Source organism: Labeo rohita, chromosome 9 (assembly GCF_022985175.1).
Source record: "Labeo rohita strain BAU-BD-2019 chromosome 9, IGBB_LRoh.1.0, whole genome shotgun sequence".
Lineage (NCBI taxonomy): Eukaryota > Metazoa > Chordata > Actinopteri > Cypriniformes > Cyprinidae > Labeo > Labeo rohita.
The window spans coordinates 42,184,974-42,211,601 of NC_066877.1; the positions used below are offsets into that span (position 1 = coordinate 42,184,974).

Below are 26,628 nucleotides of genomic sequence, written 5' to 3' on the forward strand. Positions count from 1 at the left end.
TACTCTGGCTCAAAAATGTAGAGTATGGCGAAAAACTCTTCTCAACTTATTTTCTCCTACAACTTCAGAATTGTCCGACAACGTTGTACCTTTTTGTTTGGAAACAGCGTTCGACTTGCTTGCATTTTCTTAGTCTTTGCGCGTTTGCTTTGTAAACACTGGCTCTGTAGTTCCGTGTGACCTTTTGACGTGATTCAATAGTACGTAGTGTTGTGGACGCGCATCCCAGAGCCTGTGCTACACCAGCTTTTGTGTTTAAAAAGTATACAAATATTTATTTTTTAAAAAATTTACAGATTGTTTCACTAGATAAGATCCTTATAAGACGTGAATCATAACAACCAGCTACAACGTGTACAATATTCGATCTGAAATAAAAATATTTGAAAAATTGTCAAAAAGTACAAGACTTACGTGTGTTACAGCCAACTGGTTAAAAAAAACGACAATCCCATGAAGCACTGCAAATGACAATTGCACCATTTGGCCAGTTAGCTCTGATAGGCCAATTTCGCATTTCTGGGTTTTTGAAATCTTATTTGGTGCGCTATGGGTAAAAGTTTTTCCGGTAAACCAAACCAAAGAAAAAAAACTAAACAAAAAAACTACAACTAAAAACAGACAAAAAAATAAATAAATAAATACATTATGCAATATTGATGTGCCCATCAGTGTTTTTAGTGATGGGAAATCATCAGCTGACACCACTGATTCATGAGGAAGCTGCTGTGTTTCTGGAAATATCTGGCCATGTGGCCATAATCATGTGGCCTTGATTATGTTTTGCCATAAACTTCATGTAGTGACCTGTAAAACTAAGTTAAGTTTTCTTTACTGATTACACCAACCCTGTGAACAATATAATATCTATAATCAGACAAATGTTTTTAAAACGTATTTAATTATTTACGTTAAAACATAATCATCTCCACCTGATGACTTGTGCTCTTGGCTTGTCTGGCTGTAATAACTCAGTTACAGCAGCCAAACAAAATCTCATGTTAAAAATGTAAGGATCAAGAGCCCAATTAATGTCAAATCAAACACTGATCACTATAATGGTGAAATACAAATGTGATTTTCTCTTTTGGTGACTTAATCACTAATTATCTCATTAACTTCAGTGTTAATTTGACACACTACAGTCTTACTTTTAACAGTCTTGAGTGTGGAGTCAAATAAATTCACTGGGCTTTTTGCTGTGTACACTGCCAAAACACATTAATGTTCAAACAACATAAAAGTGAACTTTGCGACTGATGATCCCTTTAAAGCGTTAGTTCATCCAAACATAAGTTCAGTTATTATTTACTCGCCTCCACACTGTCCAATCTTTATGTCTGTTTTTTTTTTTTTTTTCCTCTGAAAGGTGATTTTTGGTCAAGTTTGACCTGCTTGTTTCTGTTCATACAACATCAGTCAGTGGAGCTCAGCAGAACAAACTTGACCAAAATCACATCCTCAGTGTCTTTTGGTCTTTTTCTAATTGCTTTTGCTGGCCCTGAGCTCACTGATGATGAAGAGGCCACAGCAACATCTGGTCCAGATGAGGGAACAAGGGCAGGTGGAGGGTCTCATCCATGGCACCAGACCATTTTCAGGATGCTGCTGTGGATTTCTCCTTTCTCAGTTCTCACACCAGTCTACAGACATTTCAGATCATACAAAGATGTACAAATATGATTCAAAAGCTGTCATGTTAATAGCGCAGTATCATTTGATCTCTGTATTAGAAGTAACAAAATTATCTTTTATATATTTTTTTTTTATCAGGTTTTCCTTTTTTTTCCCCACAAATGCTGCCGTCACCTTTCCTTGCACGTCCTGCTCCACCAGATTTGCAGCAAAGGCACAGAAATCAAGAATCAGAAAAGCTCTGTTTGAAATCACAACAATTCAGATAAACTAGAACTTAAGAAGTTTTATTGATGTCTGTAGTGTACTCACTGAAAGACTTTGATGGCAGCATTCCTTCATCATTCACTCTTCACCGGATAAACACGCGCGTGTCTAATCTGTCCCTCTGCTTTAATTTAAATTTTTTAATTTAACTTTAATTGGTGTTAGTTTGTTATGATTTGCTGTAAGTGTTCCCAAAAAAGTTGATATGAGTTGAGATGTGTGCTTAAGAGTAATTGATGAGCTAGAAACATGAGCACCAACAATACCCATATTCAAGTCTGGATTTACAACATATACATTTTATGTATAAAACTTGAGGAAAAGAAGATGGTGTGAAAGAAGTGGTCAGGAAGGTGGGAAATAAAACTTGGGACAAACTGATGGATGTGGAGGCAAAGAATCGTTTATTCCACTGGTCACAATTAAAGGTGAATCTTCATGTGGGAATTAAGGGTGTCTTTGTGTCTGAAACTCTTTCCACACTGACCGCATGTGAACGTCTTCTCTCCAGTGTGACTGTTCATGTGTTTTTTAAGGTTTCCCTTATGAGTGAAACCCCGTCCACACTGTTGGCAGGTGTAAGGCTTCTCTCCAGTGTGAATCCTCATGTGTTGTGTAAGGTTTCCTTTTTGAGTGAAACTCTGTCCACACTGAGTGCAGGTGTAGGGCTGTTCTCCAGTGTGAATTCTCATGTGGTTCCTCAGATTCGCTTTGTGAACAAATCTGCTTCCACACAGTTTGCAGGTGAAAGGCTTATCTCCAGTGTGAATTTTCATGTGAGATTTGAGGATTCCTTTTTGAACAAAACTCTTTCCACACAGTATGCATGTGTAAGGCTTCTCCCCGGTGTGAATTCTGATGTGTCTGCCAAGGATTGCTTTTTGAGTAAAACTTTTTCCACACTGAGGGCAGGTGAAAGGCTTCTCTCCAGTGTGAATTAGCTTGTGCTTGTTAAGGTTTCCTTTTCCTTTAAAACTTTTTCCACAGTGTTGGCAGATGAAATAACTTCCATTTGCTCCTTTTTGTGAAGTCGTTTCAGTCTGTGAGCAACTAAATGATTTTTCTACAAAAATGAATTCATGATCTTTTCTTTCAGTTTCATTCAAATCTTGACTTTCCGCTTTCAGTGGCATCAGCTCTAAGGAAAAAAAGACCAATACAAATTAACCCCAGTTTAATGACACAAAGCAACAAACATCAAATCCAACAACGTCTGTGTTACACTTTGATACTGTATGCACTATATGTGAATCTTTGTTTTGGAAGTGGACTTTAAACTACTAAAATATGTGGTTCATTTGATTTCAACTACATCTTACTTTAGTGGTATTAAATCTTTTCACAACATAGACTAAAACACTTTCCAAGACATCTTGAGAATTAAGTCCTATCTGACCACAACAACTTTGTTTGTGTAAATTGAGACATCTCATTAGATACAAGTATGGAGCACCACAGGCCTCAGTATTAGGTCCTCTGCTTTTCTCCTGGTACATCCCCTGAAAGGGTTACTCGGATGCCCATTTTCCACAAGTTGATATGATTCTTTAGGATCTTAATGAAAAGTCTATAACATGCTTTGGTTAAAAATTCTTAATGGTTTTGTAAAACAACACCCTTTTTACCTTGTCAAAATGAGCTCTGCAAAAATCATCCCATTCTGAGTGATTGTTCCTTTAAATGCAAATGAGCTCTGCTCGCCCCGCCCCTCTCTTCTCTCTGTGGAGCGATGACCCTGTTTGCTTTAGCCTCATTTAGTCACAAAACTTGCTAACTAGCACATTATTAGGAAAGGCGATCACAAAGAGTCATAAAAAACCCCCTTATACTCACTTCTGCTGTAAGTGAAGGTGGATCACAAATGATTTGCGTGAACATAGACGGATATATGTAGATCGGGAGGCGCATTCCCTTCACAAACAAACATAATCCACTGCATCTTCAGCGGCTCAGATGTCGAGAGTAAATGACAACCACTATGTTCATTATTACATCCAACCACAGAAAACCTCAATTGCTCAGCAGCCATTCTTGTCTACGTCCCTGTTCCGGCATCGAAACAATGGCGATCAGACTGTTACAGCTCATTCAGGGCGGGTTTAAGACGCCAGTGTCAATCAACTATCGTGGGAGCGGCCTCTGTCGGTGTGTCGTCACACAGACAAGATGCTGAGAACGGCTCGATTTGAAAAGAGGGATATTATTTTTAAGATTAATTAAAAACCACTGGGTGGATTTTTTATCATTATAGGGTAGATTTGTACATACACTGACAACACACATTTGGTGAACTTTGCATCCGATGCCCCCTTGAAAGACATTATTTCACTGTTATTCCGTTGATAGTCAGTTTTATATTGCTTTATTTGTTTGTAGTTGTTAAGTTTAGGTATTGGGTAAGATTAGGGATGTAGAATATGGTCATGTAGAATAAGGCATTAATATGTGCTTAATTAGTACTAATTAATGGCTTATATTCTAGTAATATGCATGCTAATAAGCAACTAGTTAAGAAACTGTAAAATAAAGTGTTACTGTAACAGAAAGGGTTTGACAGAACTATGGTTTATCTACAATTAACAACTCATTAACAAATTTCTTTTAAAGTATTTAATGCATAAAGAAATGCATCTATTCATCCTTTAGTGCATGAGGATGAGGAATGTATATAGACTAAGTCACATATTTTTCAAATACATAATAAATCAAATGCATTGACATTTGTCAACCTCAATCCTCAAAAGTGCATAGGGCATAGTTGAGATTTCCCTGAAATTATATGATATATTTAACATAAAATAAAAAATAATAATAAACTTAAAATGATTTCCAATTTGCACTACTCAACATGTCTTACCCTCCTGCAAAGTGCATATATTTTCACTTGTCTCTGTTTAATGTGTTTTGCCTTTTCTATTTGCATCTCTGCTTTCTCACACCCAGTTCTGTTTCTTTTTTCATCCATAACATTTGCAGCAGCAGAAAATTAACGTCTATGCTGGGGCTGATGGGTATTTCCTTGCAAGGCAAGGTCTGGGAACCGTAACTTGTTTTAGGCTTCGCGCTAGTAGTTGCTGCTGTGGCTGCTTCATATTCTTTTAATACAGCTTTGATGACAACCTTTCAAGTGAGATATGAGATTTGTTGTGATAAAAGGATCATAGGATGCTAAGTTCACTTTTACATGTTGTTTGAACATTAATGTGTGTTGACAGTGTATGTACAAATCTACCCTGTTATGATAAAAATCCATGCAGTGGTTTTTAATTCATCTGTTAAAATAATCAAATTGAGCCGTTCTCAGATGCCTGTCTATGTGCCGTCACACCCACCGAGGACACTCCCACGATAGTTGATTGACATGAGCGTCTTACCTCAGACCAGCTGTAACAGTCCGACCTCCAGCTATATTCATCACTCACCAAAACGTCTCCTGAACATTAACTACTCTTCGCCTGCGTCTATCCTCTGTATCTGGTCTTATAGGTTATGCATATGGATGTCGTCCTCAACATACTGTATGTACATCGCGGAGTTCGTTTATCGTCGCTCAGGACCAGTGATGACTCTGTGCTTAATAGGGGTGTGACGAGACACTTATCCCACGAGACGAGACGAGACACGAGACTGGGTTCACGAGAACGAGACGAAACGAGACTTTTAAACTTTTCTTAAGAAATTCTCAATGATCGAATATAAAGGGAAAATAGTCTTTTATTCAACAGAAAAAGACAAAATGCAAAAAAAAATGTAGTTGCATTTTGAACTTTATGAAATTAAACTTCCATTTTAATGAATTATATGCAGTAATAAACAACATTTAAACAAGAGCTTCACGATTCTGGATAAATTGAGAATCCCAGGTATTTTTAATAAATGGGAGATTACGATTCTCTCACGATTCTGGAGAAAAAAGATTAGAAAACTAAACAAAATAACAATTTACTAGTGGTTCCGACAAACTGTTCATTGCTTAAGTCTTTTAAAAACCTATATTTATTTAAACAAAATAATAACAAAAAAACAAACAAACATTGAATGAAGGAGTCAGTGTCTCACATCATTAAGGCTTGTTTGACTATTGAAATCTGAATGAATGATTCAATGACATACTTTTTTTAAACGGGCAGTTGTCGCCACCTCATGGCGGAAGAGAATAAGCGTTACTATACATACAAGCGTTAACATACTTTCGTTTTGATCGCTACTGTAGACAATATGTGTTAATACCCAAACTATAAACTTTTATCACAGTACTTCTGTTATTTAAATGTCTGTAACACAGAAATAATAATTATAATGTGGTTGAAAAGACAGTTTGTTTTGCTCTTTCTGTGTTCACATTTACCCCGACCCTCTGATTCATTAACATGGGCGCTGCCCATAAAAAACCTGCTTCTCACGCTCCACTGACACTCGCGATGTGAAACGGTCCTCGTGCAGTTCTATTGTAAACACTGCAAAATGTTTCATGTTTTCATACCCATGAAACATCTGATCTCGCGAGATCTCGTGCCACGAGATCGCGTCACATCCCTAGTGCTTAACAAGAGTGTGCAGCTAAGTGGTAATTTTGCTCTACTCAACACTCGGTGTTCGAATGGGAAAGGAACATTTCTTCAGAACTTCATCTCTGTCAATAACTGTGATATGCTGATGCTCACAGAACCTGGCAAACATCTAATGACTTTGTTGAACTTAATCTGCTTTCTCCTCCTGGTTTCAGTATTTTGACTAAGCCCCGAATTGGAGGCAGGGGTGGGGGCCTGGCAGTGGTCTATCGCCAGAGTCTTCATATTGAGCAGTCTCCTTTCCATGAGGTGACTTCGTTTGAATATTTGGCATTTAATATCACTAGTCACTCTCCACTGCTTATAATGCTGGTGTATCGCCCTCTTAAAATGAACACTCAATTTCTATCAGATTTGTGTGAATTGCTGACAATTGCTTCTGCAGCTATGCTATTGCTAGGGGACTTCAATATTCATGTGGATACTGATACTGTTCGTGCTCTTGATTTCATGTCTGTTCTTGATTGTTTTAATCATATATTGAACAACATATTGATTTTCCAACTCATGTACAGGGCCGCACACTGGACTTGGTTTGCCCTACTGGTATTGACATTAGTGCCTTAAGAAGCTCTGATTTAGGAGCTTTGATCATAAACTGATAGAAGTTTCTTGTAATTTTTGCATTCCAGAAACTGTTGTTAAACCCTTAATTGACTATCGTGCAAGGAAGCTGGTTGATCCTCTGTCATTCTCTGCTGATTCCCCCCTCTCTGACTGTTGCAGTCTTTCCAGTGCTGAAGACATTCTTAATATCTATGATGAAAGTATTTCTACCATTCTGAATCATTTTCCTCCCTTAAAATCTAGACAGGTCTCTTCCTCACGCACTTCTCTTAGGTTCAACTCTGAGCTTAGGGCAATGAAAACCAAGGGCCGCCAGCTAGAAAGGCTCTATAAGAAAACTGGCCTTACTGTTCACTCCATGGCAGATACTGAACACATTATGTAGTACAAGAATGCTCTTAATGCAGCTCGATCATCTTATTTCTATACTTTCATTATTACATCCAAAAACAGGCCTAGCACATTATTTACTATGATTAAAAAGTTAACTCAGCCTCCCACGCAGTCTCTAGAGGGCTCTGATCTAATGTGTGATGCTTTCCTGAACTTTTTTCAGAGTAAAACATTTCATACCTGTCAACACCCCACTTTGGTACCCACTACTGAACTTCTTTCTTTATGCCATAATCACAGCTTCTCTAGTTTCGACTCTCCCGTTCCCTACAGTGGTTGATGAGATAATCAGGCTGTCTAATTCCTCTACTTGTCTTCTTGATTCTGCACCTGCTTTTTTTTCTAAAGAATTGTCTGCCTGCTTTGTCAGTACCCATCACTCACTTCATGGTCAACTGGAACTGTACCCGCTAAGCTTAAGATTGCTGGAGTCACCCCAGTTCTTAAAAAGCATGGCCTTGATCCTTCTTCCCTAAGTAGATATAGGCCTATTTCAACCTTATCTTTTCTTTCTAAGATATTAGAAAAAGTTGTTGCCTCCCAGTTACAGGCCTAGTTAACAACACACAACCTTCATGGGACTTTCCAGTCTGGCTTTCGTCCATTACACAGTACTGAAACTACCCTGGTTAAGGTCCTTAATGATCTTTTCGTGGTGTTCACTATTTATATGCTACCAATTGGACAAATAATCAAACGCTATGGATTTAACTTTCACTGCTACGCAGACGACATTCAGATTTATTTTAGCACACCTTCCACCTCAGTGTTTCCTCCGCCTGCCTTAACAAATTGCATTTGATCTCAAATTTTGGCTGGAGGCAAATTACCTTATATTTAATTCTGATAAATCTGAGGTTATTCTGATTGGCTCTAAAGCTGTTTTATTAAAGCTTTCCAGACAACTGGTGGATCTGGATTGTGATCTGATCATACCCTCCACAACAGTTTGTAATCTTGGAGTACTGATTGACTCCACTCTCTCATGTAACGATCACATTAGTAAAGTAGTTAAGACAACTTTTTTCCACCTACGTAATATCTCTCGTATTCGATCCTCTCTCAGTAAGCAGAATGCTGAAACTGTTATTCATGCCTTTGTCACATGTCAACTTGATTACTGTAATTCACTTTATGGCCTGTCAGCTAAAAATATCAAAAGACTATAATATGTTCAAAATTCCGCTGCTCATTTGATTACCCACAAAAGTAAGAACGATCACATTACCCCAATCCTGTATCACCTTCACTGGCTTCCGGTTTCTTTGTGCATTAACTTCAAGATATTAATTCTCACCTATGAAGCTCTCCATAACCTTGGTCCCACATTTTTATCTGACCTACTTCTCCCCTATGTTCCATCACGCTCCTTATGATCTTCTAGTGAAGGATTGTTAGTCTCCCCTAAGTTTTGTCTGTTGGCTATGGGAGCTAGGGCTTTCAGTGTTGTGGCTCCCAGATTGTGGAACACTCGTCCCCTAAACATCCGTCAAGCATTCACCATTCTCTCCTTCAAAAACCTCTTAAAAACCCCTTTTTTCTCTGAATACTACTCTTCAGGTCTCAGTCTGTAAATTGTACCCTGTCGTGGACGTTTATTATTATTATCTCTGTACCACTTTATGTAACTTTGTAAGTAGTCTCTGTGCAGTATGTTACCTTCAGCTTTTAGTTTGTGTTCTGTCTGCTGTTGTTCAGAAAAAGTGAGCTGCCCTGTCATCTAAAAAAAAAAAATGTAAACAGGCTTGTCTGTTTGATCAACTGGGTCAGTGCAAAGAAAGAGAAGTAATGTGGACCCGTGGTTATTCTGTGTTTCTGTGTTTAATAGACATGAACAAGTTGAAAAAAAACATATCTTCTTTGAAACATGTCGGTGTTCTTTATGCTCTTTGTTAACCCTTTTAAACCGGTTGTGTCGGCGCCAACACATCAAACCAAGTTGTATTAATGTTACCATAACTCTTCAACCTTTTGCACCAAAACAAATCAAATTGCTTCTGACAGCAGACAATATGCGCTTTCCGGCAATGTATAGCTTATTGCGGTAATGTTTTGCACTCGGTTGGCAAATGACGGCAGATTTCCAGGACAGCGGGAAGGAAGAATTTGAACGGAGTGCGGAGATTTGGGTTGCGTAAAATAGTAAACAAATTGAAGAAAAACATGGTAAAGGAGGAGCAAACAGCACAAAAGGTGATTGGGATGATTTCTGATGAGACTTAAGAGCAGGCTGAGTGAGACTTTTTCACATGTGGTGTGTGCATCTCCATCACGTGTCTGTGCGTGCATGCGTGTGCAGGTCAATGTCGTGATACTACTTTTCTTGTGTTCATGAGGTTTAATTAAATTTAAAAGAGTTAAAATTTCAAAATAAATGTGCAAATTACTTGCATACATTGTCTTTTTTGAGGACCCAGTCTAAAATTTCGGGTTTTAATTCATTTTGAGAGAATATTTGGGGTCTAATTGCCAAAATGTCAGTGTGGTGTAACCGTAACCGTCTTGTTTGAAAAAGGTTAAATTCTCAATAAAACACCAGATCAGCTAGTTTGGCATAATCTTACATTTGTTCTATTTAATAGTAAATAAAGGTAAATGGAACACAACTGTTCCGAATACTATAATTAGTTTGGGGAATCATGCGAGTCAAGTCAAATTCCTTAAGTGTCAAGGTGGTGTAACCACCATTCAAGGAGCCATTTTGTGCAGAATATTGCGCAGAAGACCATGTGACAGGAAAGTTTCTCACAGAGAAGGACCCCTGATGAGACTAACTGCTACATGCAAAGGTTAGTAACTTTCCTCAAAAGGTGAGATAATTTGACATTTTTAGGGTGTGGTCAGGTATTCTTAGGTATACATGTCAAAGGGTAAGACCCCAGGAGTACATTGATAATTAATCATTATTATAAAAATGAGTATTAACTTTAAAAAATACATTTAAAAATATTCCCACAAAGGCCATGTGCTTACATAGCGGTCCATGATAACACCTGTCAATTGATTTTAAACTGAAATGTCAAACAGTGTAACTGGCTACACCACTTGACTCCTATAACAAGACATATAATGGTATAATGGTATGGGGCTTTTAGTTTGGTACACGTGTACCGAACAAGTACAGCATTTTCCCCGCGAAATGCAAACAATAAACTGTGTTTTGGCAGTCTTTGATGTGGCATGACAGATCGCTGTATAAACACCTCGGAGAGCCGTTTCCGGGACGGTTCAGAAGCGTGCTGATATAAACCACAGTATAAGCACAAGCATTTACAATGGTGGCGATCAGCTCCTGTTCCCGTGTCTGAGCCGTAACGCACTGCAGACTTGTGGAGTGTAAATGGGGTCCTTCGAAATGCCAGCGCAAGTGAACGCAATCATTCCTTCCTCTTAACGCAAATAAAAATGAATGAACATCTCATGCCTCATGTAATCGCTCAATCAGTGTTTCAACCGCGGAAAAATGTCAACAAAACAGCGTGGAATAAAACATCACATAGCATTTCATTTACCTCAGGCAAGTCATCAGTGTCCACAGCTCGTTCACTAGAGAAATTAAGTCCACAGAAGAGCATTTCGTGAATGACTTCACTAAATACTCAATGTTTTATGTTACCTGTTAGTCTTAATTATTTGATGTATGTTTAAATGAATCTGTTATGAAACATGTTATGACAGTCACTGTGTAATTCGATATATTTTAATTATATAATTTAGAAGTTAATTTAAAAACTGCATTATGTTTGCATACAATTATTTTTTTAAAGTTAAGTGTTGATTATATTTAAAAATAAGTAGTAATTAAATTTACGTTTCGGTTAAGTTGTTAATTGTAACCTTATAATGTAAAAGGGCTCCCTATAGTTTAAAGCATAAGATGAGGTAGATTTTTATCACTAAGAACATTTTAATTATAACTGAATGTATTTAAAGAAAGAGCAACTTGTTCAGTAAAAAACAACTAAGAAAAAAAAAAAAAGTTTAGTTTTTCCCCCTGCTGTACCGAAATCATACCCAACCATCCTAGTTGCACAACGTGACAACACAACATGCACAACATTAAATGTTCAGCTTTAATGCACATTTCTATTCCAGTCACTTAATATAATGTAATGTAATCATATACCTTATTTAATAATGTAGTAGAATGAAGTGGGTGTCTATATTTGAACATAAATTCAGTGATAAAAAGAAATGTTAACCAAAGATGATAATTTACATTTGTAAAATACAATTCATAAAATTTCTGATATTTAATACAATATAACAGAGCCCCTTTTCCCCCAACAGATGCCACTTTCAAGCAAGGAAAAAGTGTCTCGTCACAGAGCACAAGTGAATGCTGATCCTGTCGCAAGGGCCAATTACCTTGCCGAAAGACGTGAAAGATAGTTTACACACACACACACACACACACACACAGAGAGAGACCCTGTGAAAGAAAGACTATAAGAACGTCAGGATAAAGTTAAAGAGGGATGCAGTGATGTAGGTGTTCTGAAAGGTTAGCCAGTAGAAATCACAGGGTGAGGTGGTAATATAAGAATAATTATTTTTAGAAGCTCTGTAGGCCAGTTGCTTTTACTTTTCTGTTGTATTTGTAGTTATCAAAAGAGAAAAAGAGAGGGAAAGACGAAGCATATTCCAGTAGCCGAGCTTTCCAAAACAAAGCAGGAGCAGATGAGGGAAAAGTGGAGAGAGTACCAGAGAAACTACAGGAAAAACAAAAGGGTGCTTGATGATGTTCTAAACTTAACTCCACCATCTATGAACACATCAGCAAATGAGCAAATTCCGCATCTTGACAATCTTGAGCCCATACATAATCACCTTGATGATCATGACTATAAGCAGCCAAGTTTAGAGAGGCCGCGAGCATCCTCAACTCCTACAAGGAAAGAAAAGGAAAAAAAGAAATAATCATATATGTTAAAAGAAAGCGAGAGGCTGAAGGCTGAACTTCACAAAGCTAAAAGGGAACTCCAAATAGCAAAACAAAAGACACAAAAGATACAGAGGAAATTAAAGAGGCAAATGAAAAACCAGAAAACTGTTAGGGAAAAGAACAAACTGAAAGCCTCAAGTGAGAAGAGAGGAAGTGGTCAGCTTTCTTTGATGGGATGAGAATAGTCGCATGTTGTCAGGCAAAAAAGACACAGTTACGAAAAATAAAACCAAGCAGCAAAGGAGGCTCCTGCTTCACCCTCTGAAAAAGCTCCACGCACAGTACAATAAAACAGCCAAGAGACACCTGAAATGGTCATATAGACAATTCAGGAGATACTGCCCTTTTTATGTAACACCAGCAAAAGACACTGACAGAAACACATGTGCTTGCATAGACCATGAAAATGTCAAGCTGCTTGTGGAAAAACTGCACCAGAAAGGCACTCTTCTCACAAACAGTATTTCAGAGCTGCTAGCAGTTATTGCATGCAATGCCACCAGCAAACAACGCATGTATCGCACCTGTGTGAAGCGCTGTTACAGCGAGATTGAGTTTGAAGGACCTCTGGAGGAAACTGAAATAACATGGCAGCAGTGGTCCAGAGTAGTCACATCTGAAGAAGAGAAACACTTCGCTAACTTTGCAAAAGTCACACAAAGTGGAAAGTGTGAAGATCTGTTGGCTTTGCTTAACAAGAAGCTGGACTCTCTAGCAAAGCACCATTTCAATTGGCTCCACCAAGCCAAAACACTCAGAGAGCTGAAAGAAACACTACGTGAGGATGAAGTCTGCATTCATGTGGACTTTTCTGACACTATGGCTGTAAGCTCAGCAGTGAAATTCAGGCTTTCCACTTCGGTGGCAGCCGCAAACAGGCTACAGTCCACACCTGTGTGGTGTATATGGCCTCATCATCCTGCTCCCATGCCACTATCTCTGCGCCACGATGAACGTGCTGTACGGGCTCACATGGAGCCTGTATTGAGGGATGCCATAGACAAATGTATCACACCCCATCTAGTACTCTACATATTATCAGTGATGGAGCAGTGACCCAATACAGGAACAAGAAAAACTTGTATCTACCTAGTCTGGCTTCCAAAGGGTCACTTGGAACTTTAATGAGAGATCGCATGGGAAAGGAGCACCTGACGGAGTAGGTGGGGCTGATACAGCAGTCCAAAGAGGCACTGACTTGCAAACAGCTGAGGAACTTCACAAATTCCTGAAGGAGCAAGACTCGACCATCAAATACTACTGAATATCAGAGGAAGCCATTGCAAAGTATGACGAATCTGTCCCGAAAAATGTCCCAGCTGTGAAAGGTAGACTGAAAATTCATCAAGTAACCTCTGAAGAACCAGCTGCAATTCAGTGGAGGGAAATGTCATGTTCTCTTTTGAGGAACTCGAACTGCGTCCTCTAGAGGTCGCTATTGGAGAACGTCTCCTACGTGACATGTGTCTGAAGCTATATATATAAAAACTACATGGTACTGGCCGGCGACAGCCTATGATGTCATGGCCGGCGACAGCCTATGATGTCATTGCCGGCACGACGCGTCGGTGCTGGTGCGTCATACAAGCACGACAGCATTGCATAAAAGAACGCCGGTTGAACACAACATCCTCTTCTTCATCTTCATTTTGACCTTTTGTCTTGTGCATTTCTCTCACCAGGGCGGCTCATCCTCATCCTCTTGCGAGAGGCAAACACGCTCTGATACCCGCAGCTTTCTATACGGAACTACACGAGCTGTGTATGTATGGTGAGGAGTAAGCGAATATCAGTCTCCAGGGAGTTGAACGCAATCGTCGCATTCAATGCTTGTTTCTTGTGAGAGACAGGCATGCTCTCATACACGCTTTCACGAGCTTGCAAGCTGTGTGTGTGTGTGGTTGAGAGCAGCGCGTCCAGCTCTCGAGGGAATTGGATGTGCTCATCGCGATGCATTCGCAAAAGGACGGGGGTGAGTCCTCAACTGTGTACCCGAGTTGTATATCCGAATTTGCATGACTGCGTTTGCCAAAAAAACAGCATTAGCAATGCATTCGCGGTGACAGCGGCTCTGTTCTCGCCTGGTTCCCGGGGGAATCTAGCGCGTGGGCGGAGCGTGTTTAACTCCGTGGGAGCTGAACATATGCTGCACGTTGCGGTGTTAATTTTGTGCCAAAATCGGGTTTATGGACACCTCCTGAGCATAGCCATCTGAGGGTGGTTATGGTTCAGCCATGTTTATGGTAAGATGGACTTACTTTAGAGACTATCTATGGAAGCATAGCTATCTGAGGGTAGCTATGTGCTTACTAAGACCTTTCTTTGGGGTTCTTAATAGCATCTTCCTACAGCACTGCTGAGATGGTGCTGTCTTTCTGCAGGGTTATGTTCTATTATGTTAGAACAGCCTAACTGATGCTTCTCACTCGGTCTTCAGACTAGTCCTGGCCCGTCCTGGTCTGAGGATCGGAGATAGGCTCAGAAGGCTAGTGTTACGGCCCGTGCCCCTCCTCCACCTGCGGGTGGTTCCAGGAGATGGCACGGGCCGAGGAGAGGTCGTCAAGATCTGGGAGAAGTGGACCAGAGTAAAAAAATAAAATAAAATAAAATAATAATAATAATAATAACAACAACATCTACTTACCTTCCTCTCGGGGTGGTAACATCGGCCCTCACCTCCCCTCTTTAATTCCCCTGCTGCGCTAAAACTGCAGTCTCTTACTGCTGATCCACATGATGTGTTGGGTGTTGTTCTATTTCTATAGAGCAGCCTTACCGATGGTCTGGACTTTATCTAAGTCCCTGTGTAAACCGTTTTGATGCACCATGATTGAGGACCATGATGGGTGAGTATGATCCCTTCTTATGTGTCTACCACATGATGTGCTGGGTTTTGTTCTATTTTATATAAAGCAGCCTTATTAATGGTCCGGACTCTATCTAAGTCCCTGTGTAAACCGTTCCAATGGACCATGGTGGGTGAGTACGATTCTCAATCCTCTTCATTATATTTATATTTGGTGTTAAGCCTTCTTTGGCTTGTGTTGCAGTATATACGGTTGGGTTGTTGTGTTCCTCCTATGTTTCAGGGCAGGATGCTCCCCTATGGACAGGACCCCTGGATGCTATTGATGTCTCCATCCTACTTCAGGCTTGGAGGATTTGGCTACTGTTTCTGACAGAGGTACCACTGGACACTACAGGGTAGTTCTTATATGTTGGGTCCTTGCTACATTACTGCAACCCCCAGGGATTGTCGATCGCCATTCAGGTAACCTTTTCTGGTTCTTCTTACCTCTATTTCCTCCAGGACTTTTCCGTCCTTCTTCTAGGTAAGCTCTCGGAAGTCTCTTCACAAGATGCCCCTGACGTCTATGGCTGAGTACATCACACTCTTCTCATGCCTCGCCCTGAGGGGCTTTCTGTTGCTAAGCTATCCACCCATTCCTCATGCTTTAGGTGTTTCTGCGGAAACCCCTTTCTCGGTGCTGACTCTGAGGAGTGGCAGCCTGTTTTAAAGCATGTTTAGGCCTCTGTTCAGGCATACCTGAGGGTTAGCTGAACAGGGCCTACGCTCTCCTTTGAGAAGGAGAGCACAGATTACTTGGGTGAATATAGCTAGAATCCCTTTGGCAGAAGGTGATGATCTCCTTTTCTAGCCATTTCTGTCGCCCTGGATAGGCTCCCCTCCTTGGAGGGCTAGCCTTTGGTGCTCACCCCAGCTACAAGCTGAAGGGTGACCTATCTGGGTATTTGAGGCCTTTGCCTCCTGAAGCCTCATAGAATCAGCAATCTTGGTCCTTAGACCTCTTCTCTACCCTTGTGATGTCTCTCTGACATGAGATGAGTAGGCTGTGCTTCCCTGCTACGCAGGGTCATTTAAGCAGGCCGTCTTTGGGCAGAGCGGGTAGGTCCTTTCCTCTATAGTAGGTTAAGTACCTACCCTATAACTGCTGTGCGTCCCATCGTTGCCACGTTGGACGAGTCGGCCGCTTGCTGCCGCCCAACGTGTTTCTGCTTCTGTCACATTGGCGTGTATGGAAGCTGTATATGGGTATCCAAGGCTGTCTGGCTTATGATTTCGGCGGCACGGGTCACTAAACCTTGTTTCTGCCTGTTAGGAGATGAGCATGGCGGTGCCTCCCTCTTTAGGGTCGTCTGAATGCATCGTTCCTAGTAGAACACACAGGGATCCTCCCCTCCGTGGGTGAGGTGTCTACCCTGTGGCTGCTAAATGCTCGCCTTGGTTACTAGATTGAGCTTTTACCTCATCGGATGAATCGGCCGCTTGCTGCCGCCCAATGTGTTTTGTCTTTCGCCACTTGTGTGTGCGGAAGCTGCTCTGATCCATTAGGGCCTTCTAGAAGCCCCGTAGATAGCAGTTTTTCCTGCCCCAGTGATGTCTCCTGACATTGCATGAGCTTGACAAATGCTCCCCTCACTGAGGGTCTTTTGTGAGCTTGTCACTCTCATTTGGAGCTCATAAGTTCCTCCAGAACAGAGAGAAGAGAGAAGGACCTCCGCTCCCTATGGCTCTGGCTTTCCAAGTGGTAGCCCCTGGTGGGATGAAGTAAATCAGCATTCTTTGCTCCTCTCTAGGTTGAGAGTCTTCTGTCAGCATGCTGTACCCTGTTGAGCAATCAGATTTCTATTCTCTGAGAGTATCTCCTCTGCTCCGGGGCATCCCATTCAGGTCGCTCATACTGAGTGTTATAGTGCACCCCTTTTCTGCAGAAGGGTTGCTTTGAGCACGATTCGGCTCCCTGAGTGCTCAGAACCTCCCTTTCTTGAGATTTGTGTTCTCTGCTTCCCAGAGCCTCCTCTTGAATGGTATTCAGTGTCCAGGCTCGCCGGACACGTTCTAAAATCCACGTTGTGGTAAGAACGCACACTAGCTTCCTGCGTTCTTTCTCAAATCCTGTATGATGGGGATCACGCGCTCAGCTTCGTACCCTTTCTTGAGTTGTTCAGCCCCGGAATCTTGGGCTACACTCAACCTATGTATCGCTTAAAAACGATACTTCTGAATGGGGTGCTCATGACCTATGCTGCTTTCCCTTCGAGCAGGGTTACACAAGCAATAGGTAAACCCTCTGGTGACAAGCCAAGGTCTAGACTACCTTCCTAGACTGTAGGCTATATCCCTTAAAGGAATTTCTTTCTGATTCCAAGTCTGAGCTCTGCCCTCAGCCAGGCGTCGTTAGCCTGGACCTTACAGGTAAGTCCTTGGGTATGCAGCTCAGGCCTCTGGCCGAAGGGATTAAGTCACTGACACCCACCTGGACGTCCTTTGGGTACTTAATGCTCGCCTTTTGTGTCCGGCTTGCACTCCCCTCAGCATGGCAGCGTGGGTATAACCGTTCCCCAACAGCGACCTCTAGAGGACACAGTTCGAGTTCCTCGAAAGGGAACGTCTCAGGTTGCGTATGTAACCCTGGTTCCCTGAGAAGGGAATGAGACACTGCGTCCTCTAGACTTGTGGCCATGCTTCGGACACAAGCTTCAGACGAAGAAGCGGATGTTGTGTTCAACCGGCGCCCTTTTATTCAATGCAGTCGTGCTGGTATGACACGCCAGCAGCGATGCGGTGCGCCGGCAATGACGTCATAGGCTGTTGCCGGCCAGTTCCATGTAGTTTTTATATATATAGCTTCAGACACGGGTCACATAGGAGACGTTCCCCAATAGCGACCTCTAGAGGACGCAGTGTCTCGTTCCCTTCTCAGGGAACCAGGGTTACATACGTAACCGGAGACATTTCTGTGCAAGACCTGCTATCTGCAAGGGCTACGATCCATCTACAGTAGATTTCTGCAACCTATCAGAGAGCGTCCCCTCAACCGCTACCGACTGTCTGCAAGATCTGAAAGGCAAGTTCATTCTGGTCAGATATGAAAGTAAACCTTTTGTGGGACAGGTCATCAAGAAGTCAAAGTAAGCTGCATGTAACAGCTGGGTGGGAAGAATTCCTTCACCTGGCCTCATCCACCTGGCCTCATCCACCTGACCTCCTATTCTACCATAAGTCCCATGTCCTGCACATGATATCTGAGCCAGAACCTTTGAACTTGTGTCATTCAAAACTCACGACTGAGGACTGGAAGCAGTTCCGAGCACACACAGCCTGAGAATCTTCTGTCACTATGACACCTTTCTGGACAGGAATAAGACTTAATTGGAAACAAGACAAAGCACACACTGAGTCCTAAACACGCATGGATCACCCTCTCTTTCCATTTCATCCCTTGACTAATTACACAAACATGCACGCTTGATTTTTGAAGATATGATTTTACTCTAATTTGTTGTAGGCAGATTTTTTTCTTAATTGTTATTGCAATACGAGAGATGAGTTCACAGTGCATCATTCTGATGATTTATTGTTATAAGATATTGTTTTTTAACTGTACTTGAAACACAAGACATGAGTTCACCATTTATCCCTCTCTTGATTTCTTGTTATTAGATATTGTTCCTTAACTGTATTTAAATCAGGAAACATGAGTTCACAGAGTTCAATGTGGCGATTTCTTGGTGCCAGATGTATTTTTCAGCATTGAAAAGAAATTAAAACCACTACAGCTGAACTTGTTGATTGTCATGCTTGATTTTCAGTGCCAATTTCTTCATCAAGCAGTGAACTTTGGCAGTAGAAGCAACATGGTCAGGTGGTGTAACCGGTTTGTGTCAACTGGTGTAACCAGTATTTTTAATAAAAACATAATTACGTACATAGAAATGAATGTGAAATAAAATTTTATCATCAAGTTTAGTGTAATAATATGGTTTTTAACAATTTTTACATAATTTGTTAAAGATTATTTAGAAAACAGAGGTGTTTTCAGCATATGTCCCACCAAATATAGCAAAAACGCATTCAAATTTACATTTAAAGTTAAGTTAAGCTTACATGCCATCCAGGTGGATAAAATGTTCAATATTTCTCTTTTTTTTGTCGGTTACACCATTTGACATTTTCATGTACATTCAGTCCTAACCTTTGAAAAAAATGGTGCATATGTCATTTTTAATTACATAAAATCAACATAAACACGCAGTGTACATTTTGAAATATCTGATGGATGCTTTTAAAAACAGGTTTTTAAAAGATTTTTTAATTTCTCATCTTGCCAACCTCTTTTTGTCACTGACCCGTATGTGTGTGTGCGTGAACAAAAAAGTCTCTTGAATGAAAACTGTGCAACCCAGTGTCACAAAAACACTTGTATATATGTAATACAGTTAAATATTCAAGTATGAAGTGTTGGTTTATTTCGTTTATTTCATCATGATTTCTCTCTTATTTTTCTAAATAATTAATTTATTCCTATTTTTTTTGGTCTATTTAAATTCTGTTTACAAACTCACCAAACAACACTAATGGTCAATAACTGTACTTTTTTGAAAGCCATTAGTTTCCTAAAAAAAAAAAAAAAAAAAAAAATGACACCTTGCACTTGAAAATTGCACCCTTACCCTTAGGTCTTAAAGGGTTAAGGGTGGTTTCAGTAATAATAAATGTACATGTTGCATGTTCAGAAGAAATGAGCTCCCCAGTCATGTTAAAATGTAAACTGGCTTGTGTAAGTAAATTGCTCAGTACAAAGAAAGAGAAGTAATGGGGTTTTTCTGTTCTTTTTTCCATGTGTTTAACAGACATGAACAAGTTCTTTGAAAAATGTCTATGTTCTTTATGCTCTATGTTTAGGGTGGCTTCACTAACAGTAAACATACATTTGCATAAAGCATCCATATCTGTCCATGCCATATGTCTAATTGTTGATTAGAGTATTAAAAACTTGAAATACATCAGTTTAATGTACATTTAGAACAAATAAATACGTGTGATTAATTTGCGATTAATGACAAGTTAACTCACGACAATCATGCGATTAATCGTGATTAATATTTTAATCAATTGACAGCTCTATTTTTGTTTATTTTGTTTTTTAGTAAAATTAAATGTGACTTTGTTTGCACCTATGGCCACGACCGCGTCGCAAACACCACCTCGACTGCAAAAACCACTTCCACTACGAGAGAGACCATTAGCCGTGCGACGATTCCAGTGCTTGCTGCGTCCCGTGTGAAAAGGCCTTTAAACGGTCTTCAGGACAGAGCGTGAACACGAGCACGGGACCGTATGAGAGCAGCTGCCTATTAACGCGTACCAGATCGAGTCCAAAACCAAATACCCACCCCTGTCACCCGTCCGACCCACAGCCCACACATAAATATTATTAGACCCGCTACATCAGTTTTAGCGGTCCATTCGTCTGCGAATGCCTGTCCGCGTGCGGGACTCTGGCATATGCTTTTCCCCTGTATTTAACATAAAATAACTAAATGTGTTTATGTCACTTCTGAGCAGCAAGGAAAATATAAAATGCATACAATAATTGTGTAAATACAACTAAACACACCAGGTTCTGCTTCTCTGCTACCAATGCAAAGACTATGTTCATACTGATTTCATGTGATTTGTAAAAGCCTGCAGTGTCTCATTACTCTAACTTGATGTGATTTTAGAATTTGACATAATGTGACACTTAAAATGCCCTTGGAAATCAAAAAAAAAAAAAAATTACAGCTTGGTGGAAAACTTAATGAAAATGTAATCTGACACCGTTTACGACTTAATACGCATGTCAATACACCAGAATAAGTCATTGTGATTGAACTCATATTCGTGCAACATTTACAATAACAACCACTGTTCACCGTTAATGTTAGTTTTAGGTACACATCTTTGATTTAGTGGTGATGAAGAGGTATTTGAGTCTTATTGATGGTGCTGAAATGGCACATAAAGTTAAAAAGCTTGGGAAAAACTAGCCTATAGCAGGCAAAATCAGATATTATATGTCACTGTGTAACTCCATATTCTGCAGTGGTGACCATAGAAAGACAATTTCCTTTAATATTTTAAGCTACAGGAACAGAGTATGAAATTGCTCCTAGTGATTGTTCAGAAACATTGACTTCTGTAGAGCTGGATGTTTGAGTAAGGATCAAATAACTGAGTTCAGCTTTGAGAATGAATGAAACCAACCTGTTTGTTCCTCAGCATCTTCCTGTTTGACTCTTAATGCTTCTTCAATCTTCAAATCTTCACTCTCCTCTTTAATAAACGCCATCTGTAGATGAGAATAATTATAGAAATAAAATATTAGTCCAAACTAAATCTCTGAGTGCATCTGAATCATCTCAGATCAGCAGTCACGCATTGGTGAAGGAGTCAGTCAGAGTGAGAGTTCAACACGAACACTACAAATTAATAAAAGAAAATATTTACAGTCAGTTAGTAAAAGTTGTCATTTGTTCTGGTTGCATATAAAGCGTATGTACGTGACGTCAGCTGGAGTCACTGCGGTTCTGCCCACTGAGCGGCTGCACTGGTTTTCAGGTTGAATGCTGTGACAGAACACACAAAACGTCTCAGGTTATGTGTGTAACCCTGGTTCCCTGAGAAGGGAACTCGAACTGCGTCCTCTAGGGGTCGTTATGGGGAACGCCATCTCCGTGACCCGTGTCTGAAGCCTTCGTACAAAAACAACAACAATGTTGGCCATAGACAGCCTACGACATCACTTCCAGTGCAACTCACAGTGCGACCGCAGTATGAAAGGACGCCGGTAGAACACAACATTCGCTTTTTCGTCTGAAGCTTACATGGCAACGAGACTAGAGGACGCAGTGTCTCGTTCCCTTCTCAGCGCTAGGGGTCGCTATGGGGAATGGTAATACCCACGCTGTCATGCTGAGGGGAGTACATGCCATCATAGAGGTGAGCACGAAGTACCAATTCTCTCAAGCTTAGGGGACATAGTGACAGGTGTCAGTGACAGTAGCGGACGCAGTCCGAGTTCCTCGAAAGGGAACACACCTACAACAAGAAAGACCTTTGAGATTGACTGGACAAATACATTTGATGCGAAACCTGAGATCTATTTTTACAGGCTGCTGAAAGCTACAGAAAAGAGAAGCAAACGGATTGCTGCAATTCTGCAGGTCTCCAGACTGCCTCCGAAATGGTTGCATTTGGGACAATTCTTTGAGATTGTGTGAGTTTATATTTGACGTGGTGGCATTTGTGTGAGTGCATGGTCTGCGGCGCTCCAAAGCGTCTGCTCCACACAGCACGCATTACAGCAGGAGTCAGATTTCACCGATCACATGAAGAGAGGCTCTTATAATGCGAGCGCTTCGGCTGTGGAGCCTGGTTTATACTTGGCATGGCAAAAATCTCGAGGAAACGATGGCAGACGGAGGATTTGGTTTTCAACCTAAAGCAAAGTAAAAGAGCGCTTCTTAAACCAGAGGAGGTGAACATGGTGGTATTTTTGTGGAAAAATAAACATGCAAGCACCGTCACCGACAGCCAGTTTAGTTTTACTTTCATTTTGTTTTCATTTTGAAAAGCTGTTATCTTTACTGTTTTGCTCACATTAGGCTGTGGAGGCTTTGTTTATATATGAAAGGTGTATAGACGTGAGCTAAATAGATAATTATCTTTTCTTGTAAAACGTGACAACAAGACTGTGAATCTGAAATCATCTGAAGCCTGGCTCATAACACAGCAAAAGAGGAACGCCCGTTCACAAATAATACTACTGATGACACAAACTGAATATTAACCACTTTGTCACCATGTAAGTATGAACACTATGATAAAAGTTCATCAGCATGCATTGATTGAACCCATGTTGTAACAAAAAAAAAAAAAGTAACCAAATATGTGCTCGTGCGACCAGCTGAGAAAACCAATCGCACAAGAGTGACCCGTGGGAAGAATGAGTCTAGAGCCTGGGCTGCTGGGATCATGCCGTGTTCCCAATAAACACGCATGTGATTTGAGTTTTGCGTTTTGTTTTGTTTTTACCACATGTAACACGTATAACCAATAAGACATCCAAAGTACTTGTTATTTATTTCTATTCAAAAGACATGTTAATAAACTTTTAAATATATTTATTTGCACCTTTTCAATCCTTAAGTACATGTAATAATAATAAAAAAAACTTTTCATACTTCAGTATAATAAATATCACATACTTTAAAACTTTAACTCAAGTAACATTCTATACAGTGACTTCAACTTCTACCAGAGTCGTTTTCTGCTAAGATCTGTGTACTTTTACTCAAGTGTGTCTTTCAGGTACTTCATCCACCACTGCTTATTTATATTTTCTTTGCTTTATATGGGTTTTCACAGCACAAACTGATTTATCATTGAAATGGTCCAAAAATGTCTGGGACGCAGATACAAGGCTCTCTCCACCATCTGACCACGAGGTGTCATTAGTGTGCGTCCTGTTGAAAAACTTCCAGTAATGAAACGTTTTACGATACGAAGCTTCATTTCACCGTCACTAACACATTCACACGTGCATCTCGCGGTGATCTGCGCAGATTGTGCTCATCTCAAACGCGCTACAGTTTTAACCAGCGGATCTGAATCAATGAATCGTTTGGTTCAGCTCTCGTTCAAAAAGCTTCAGTTTCAGTCACTGAATTCACATCATTCACGACATACGGAGTGAAACGAGACGCATCTTTCTTCTCGATGCGCTTTACTCATTAAAAAACAATAATGTTCATCATCTGTACATTTTAAATTGTAATGATTTAAACAAACCTTTCCTCTGCCGAACCACAACAGACACGGAGCGCGGCGCAGCCCTGTGACGTCACCACTCCACTTCAAAATAAAAGTCGCACTAAAATAACTAGAAAACATATTAAAGTGATAAGATAACGGCTTGATTTCAGGGAAGAATCAAAATTCTCAAAGCTATCAAAACCACTGAGCTATTTCAGAAGCTTTTGGCTATATCTACATGTAAGCAAATGTGAACTAACTACAGAGCTTTTTCATTACACTGTCGTTCTTTCTACGTAGTGCATTTTCGGTTCAGTAATTCTTGCATCAATATAAGCAATGTTATATTTTGTGAATAATGAGAAGAATGTTTTATGAACTGTTTATTTAGCAGGCTGTTGTTGGTGGCCAGTGGCTCTACAACCTCATGGACGTCTCTGTCTCTGTCTCTGTCATTTGTACTGTGTGCAGCTATGGAGCCTCCTGGAGCCAGGGGAGAACATTTAGGCAGAGGATGTTTTTAGACATGCTGGGGGATGATACTGAGTGATGCTGAGACAGCACATCCTGAATCAATCAACAACAGGAGGACACAGAAAAAAAACAAGTGTGACAAACATATCTGCATAGGCCACACATATACTGCAGATGAACCGGGCTCTCTCACTTTACATATGGCCATTATTTCTGTTCTGAATATTTTTGAGATACACTTTGTTCTTGTACAAAGTGATTTTGCAGTTTTTTTTTTCTACAGCAATATAAATAAAAAAAATTAAGAGCAACATAAATAATAAAATAAGTTTTATATGGTAAAAGTAAACAGGTGAAGTTATTTACTGTAATAGTGCTCAAAAAATAATGCATCAAAATCTGTGTTGTTGTTAATCACTGACACATCTAAGACTGGAATAGTCCAAGAACAGCTCTGCATTTAGTAAACAGCATTTGTTAGGGCTGGGTATTATAACATCAGTTTCACAGTCTTGCAATGTGATTTGATTTGATAACGACTGATTGCATTTGAGCAGATGAGGCCTGCGTTAGGACAACCACAAGTGCCACACTGAAAGTTTTTCCTTAACTCAGGGCTGTTAAAATGTGATGATGCCAGCATCAAACACCGCCGATCGTCCGTAGTGTTCACACACTCAACAGATGTGTGACTGACTACAGTGATCACTGCTTATACAGGTTACGCTCACACACAACAGCGTTTGAAAGCCGTGTCTCTCAGCTCAGATATATTAGGAAAACACTGATGGATCTGCTGACAGACACGGCTTTCAAACGCTCCGTTGTGTTAATCTGTGTGAGCGCTTGGTGAAGAGCGGGAAGCGATGATCGACGTAGCCACTCACACTCATCTGTCAAGCGTGTGAACACTACGGCCAATCAGTGGTGTTTGAAAATCCGCTCAACAGCGTTTAAAATTCCTGTGGAAAATGCTGGTTTTGTCACATTTTTTAGATTTCAGTACCGACCGGTACTGAAGTCTGTACATTTGACAACCCTAACAAACACAGTAAAGTAGTCTTTTAATGGAAAACTTAAACTGAATTGCTTGGTAAGTAACTCGGGTGCAGTTGTGGTAGCATCAGTGGTGCTTTATAATTATTAGTGGTTTTATTGTACCTTCAAATCTAGATTTTTTTTTCCTGGGCAAGTCAGTGATGTGAAACATTAAGGAATGGACACGTGATACAGAATTCTCAGATGATTGGCTTTTTCTGGATGTATAACTAAGTCATGTTAAATTTATAACTCGCTTTTTTTGATGCAATTAAAGTGACTGAACAGTGTTACTGTTTTTGTGTTTTGTAGGACACGGACTTGGAGAATTCAGAGAGAGACATGGAATTTACATCATCAGACCTGAAGATGCAGAAACCTGTGACCCGCCATCAGAAGTTGTACTGATTGTTGAGGGAGTGAAAGTTCTGCAGAATCTTGGTGACGTCACCAAGGCTTGTGCTCTTCCTTTGGCAGTCATATACAGCTTGAATCTCAGTTATCCATTAGACCTGAAGCACACTTTTGAGTTTTCCAGAAAGTGTTGCTGGGACTTGATGCACAGAAACTGTCACGCAAAAATGCAGGTTCTCAACAACAAACATGTTGGTGGAATCAGTACATCTTAATTTCTCTTGCATTTGTCCAAAATTAAGTTTTTTTGACATGTGACATTTAAATTGTTTTTAGTTTTAAAATTAGGGTGCAGTTTTAATGTTAACTTTGTTGATGGCACCAACATATGAAATTGAGTTCTGCAGCTTTTTGAGGCATGTTGCCTGTCTTGAGCAAACTGTTGTTTTATTGTTTGTAAGAACTGTGAAGTTAAAATTGTTTACAGTTGTTTACAAAAATTAGAGGCCAGTTTTAATGTTTTCTTTACCAATGGCTCAAAAGATTTGAAATATATAAATATAATGAGCACTGTAGCATTTTGTGGCATGCTGCCTGTCTTGAACAAACTTTCCTTTTATTTATTTATATCCTTTAATTTCAACTGACATTCCATTCATTTAATGTAATATTTTTCTAAGTAGGATTATCACAAATTCTTGAAGGCAGTTGCACTTTAAAAGACCTTGTGAAGAATGTTTAGTGTTAAACTCTTGATGTTGTGGTCTATCTGATTCTAAGGA

At 40.2% G+C, this 26,628-nt stretch overlaps 1 protein-coding gene and 1 long non-coding RNA gene across 3 annotated transcripts; one reads left to right on the forward strand and one right to left on the reverse strand.

Annotated features, from left to right (window-relative positions):
- Positions 1-1,173: 1,173 nt before the first annotated feature.
- LOC127171052 (gastrula zinc finger protein XlCGF8.2DB) lies at positions 1,174-24,467 on the reverse strand. 2 transcript variants are annotated; one of them, XM_051119474.1, is made up of 4 exons: positions 24,405-24,467; positions 24,017-24,107; positions 21,431-21,515; positions 1,176-3,040 (listed from the first exon to the last, which is right to left on the reverse strand). In XM_051119474.1, exons 1-4 carry the CDS (start codon positions 24,434-24,436, stop codon positions 2,325-2,327), a joined length of 924 nt encoding a protein of 307 aa, XP_050975431.1. In that variant the 5' UTR covers positions 24,437-24,467; the 3' UTR covers positions 1,176-2,324. The 2 variants fall into 2 exon arrangements, with proteins under 2 accessions (XP_050975432.1, XP_050975431.1); XM_051119475.1 differs by lacking the exons at positions 24,017-24,107; positions 24,405-24,467 and adding an exon at positions 22,130-22,341 and having other exon boundaries at positions 1,174-3,040.
- On the forward strand, positions 24,097-26,311 carry LOC127171070 (uncharacterized). The gene is made up of 3 exons (XR_007828458.1): positions 24,097-24,220; positions 24,452-24,587; positions 25,805-26,311. It is a non-coding gene; the product is annotated as an uncharacterized LOC127171070 (long non-coding RNA).
- The last annotated feature ends 317 nt before the right edge of the window (positions 26,312-26,628 follow it).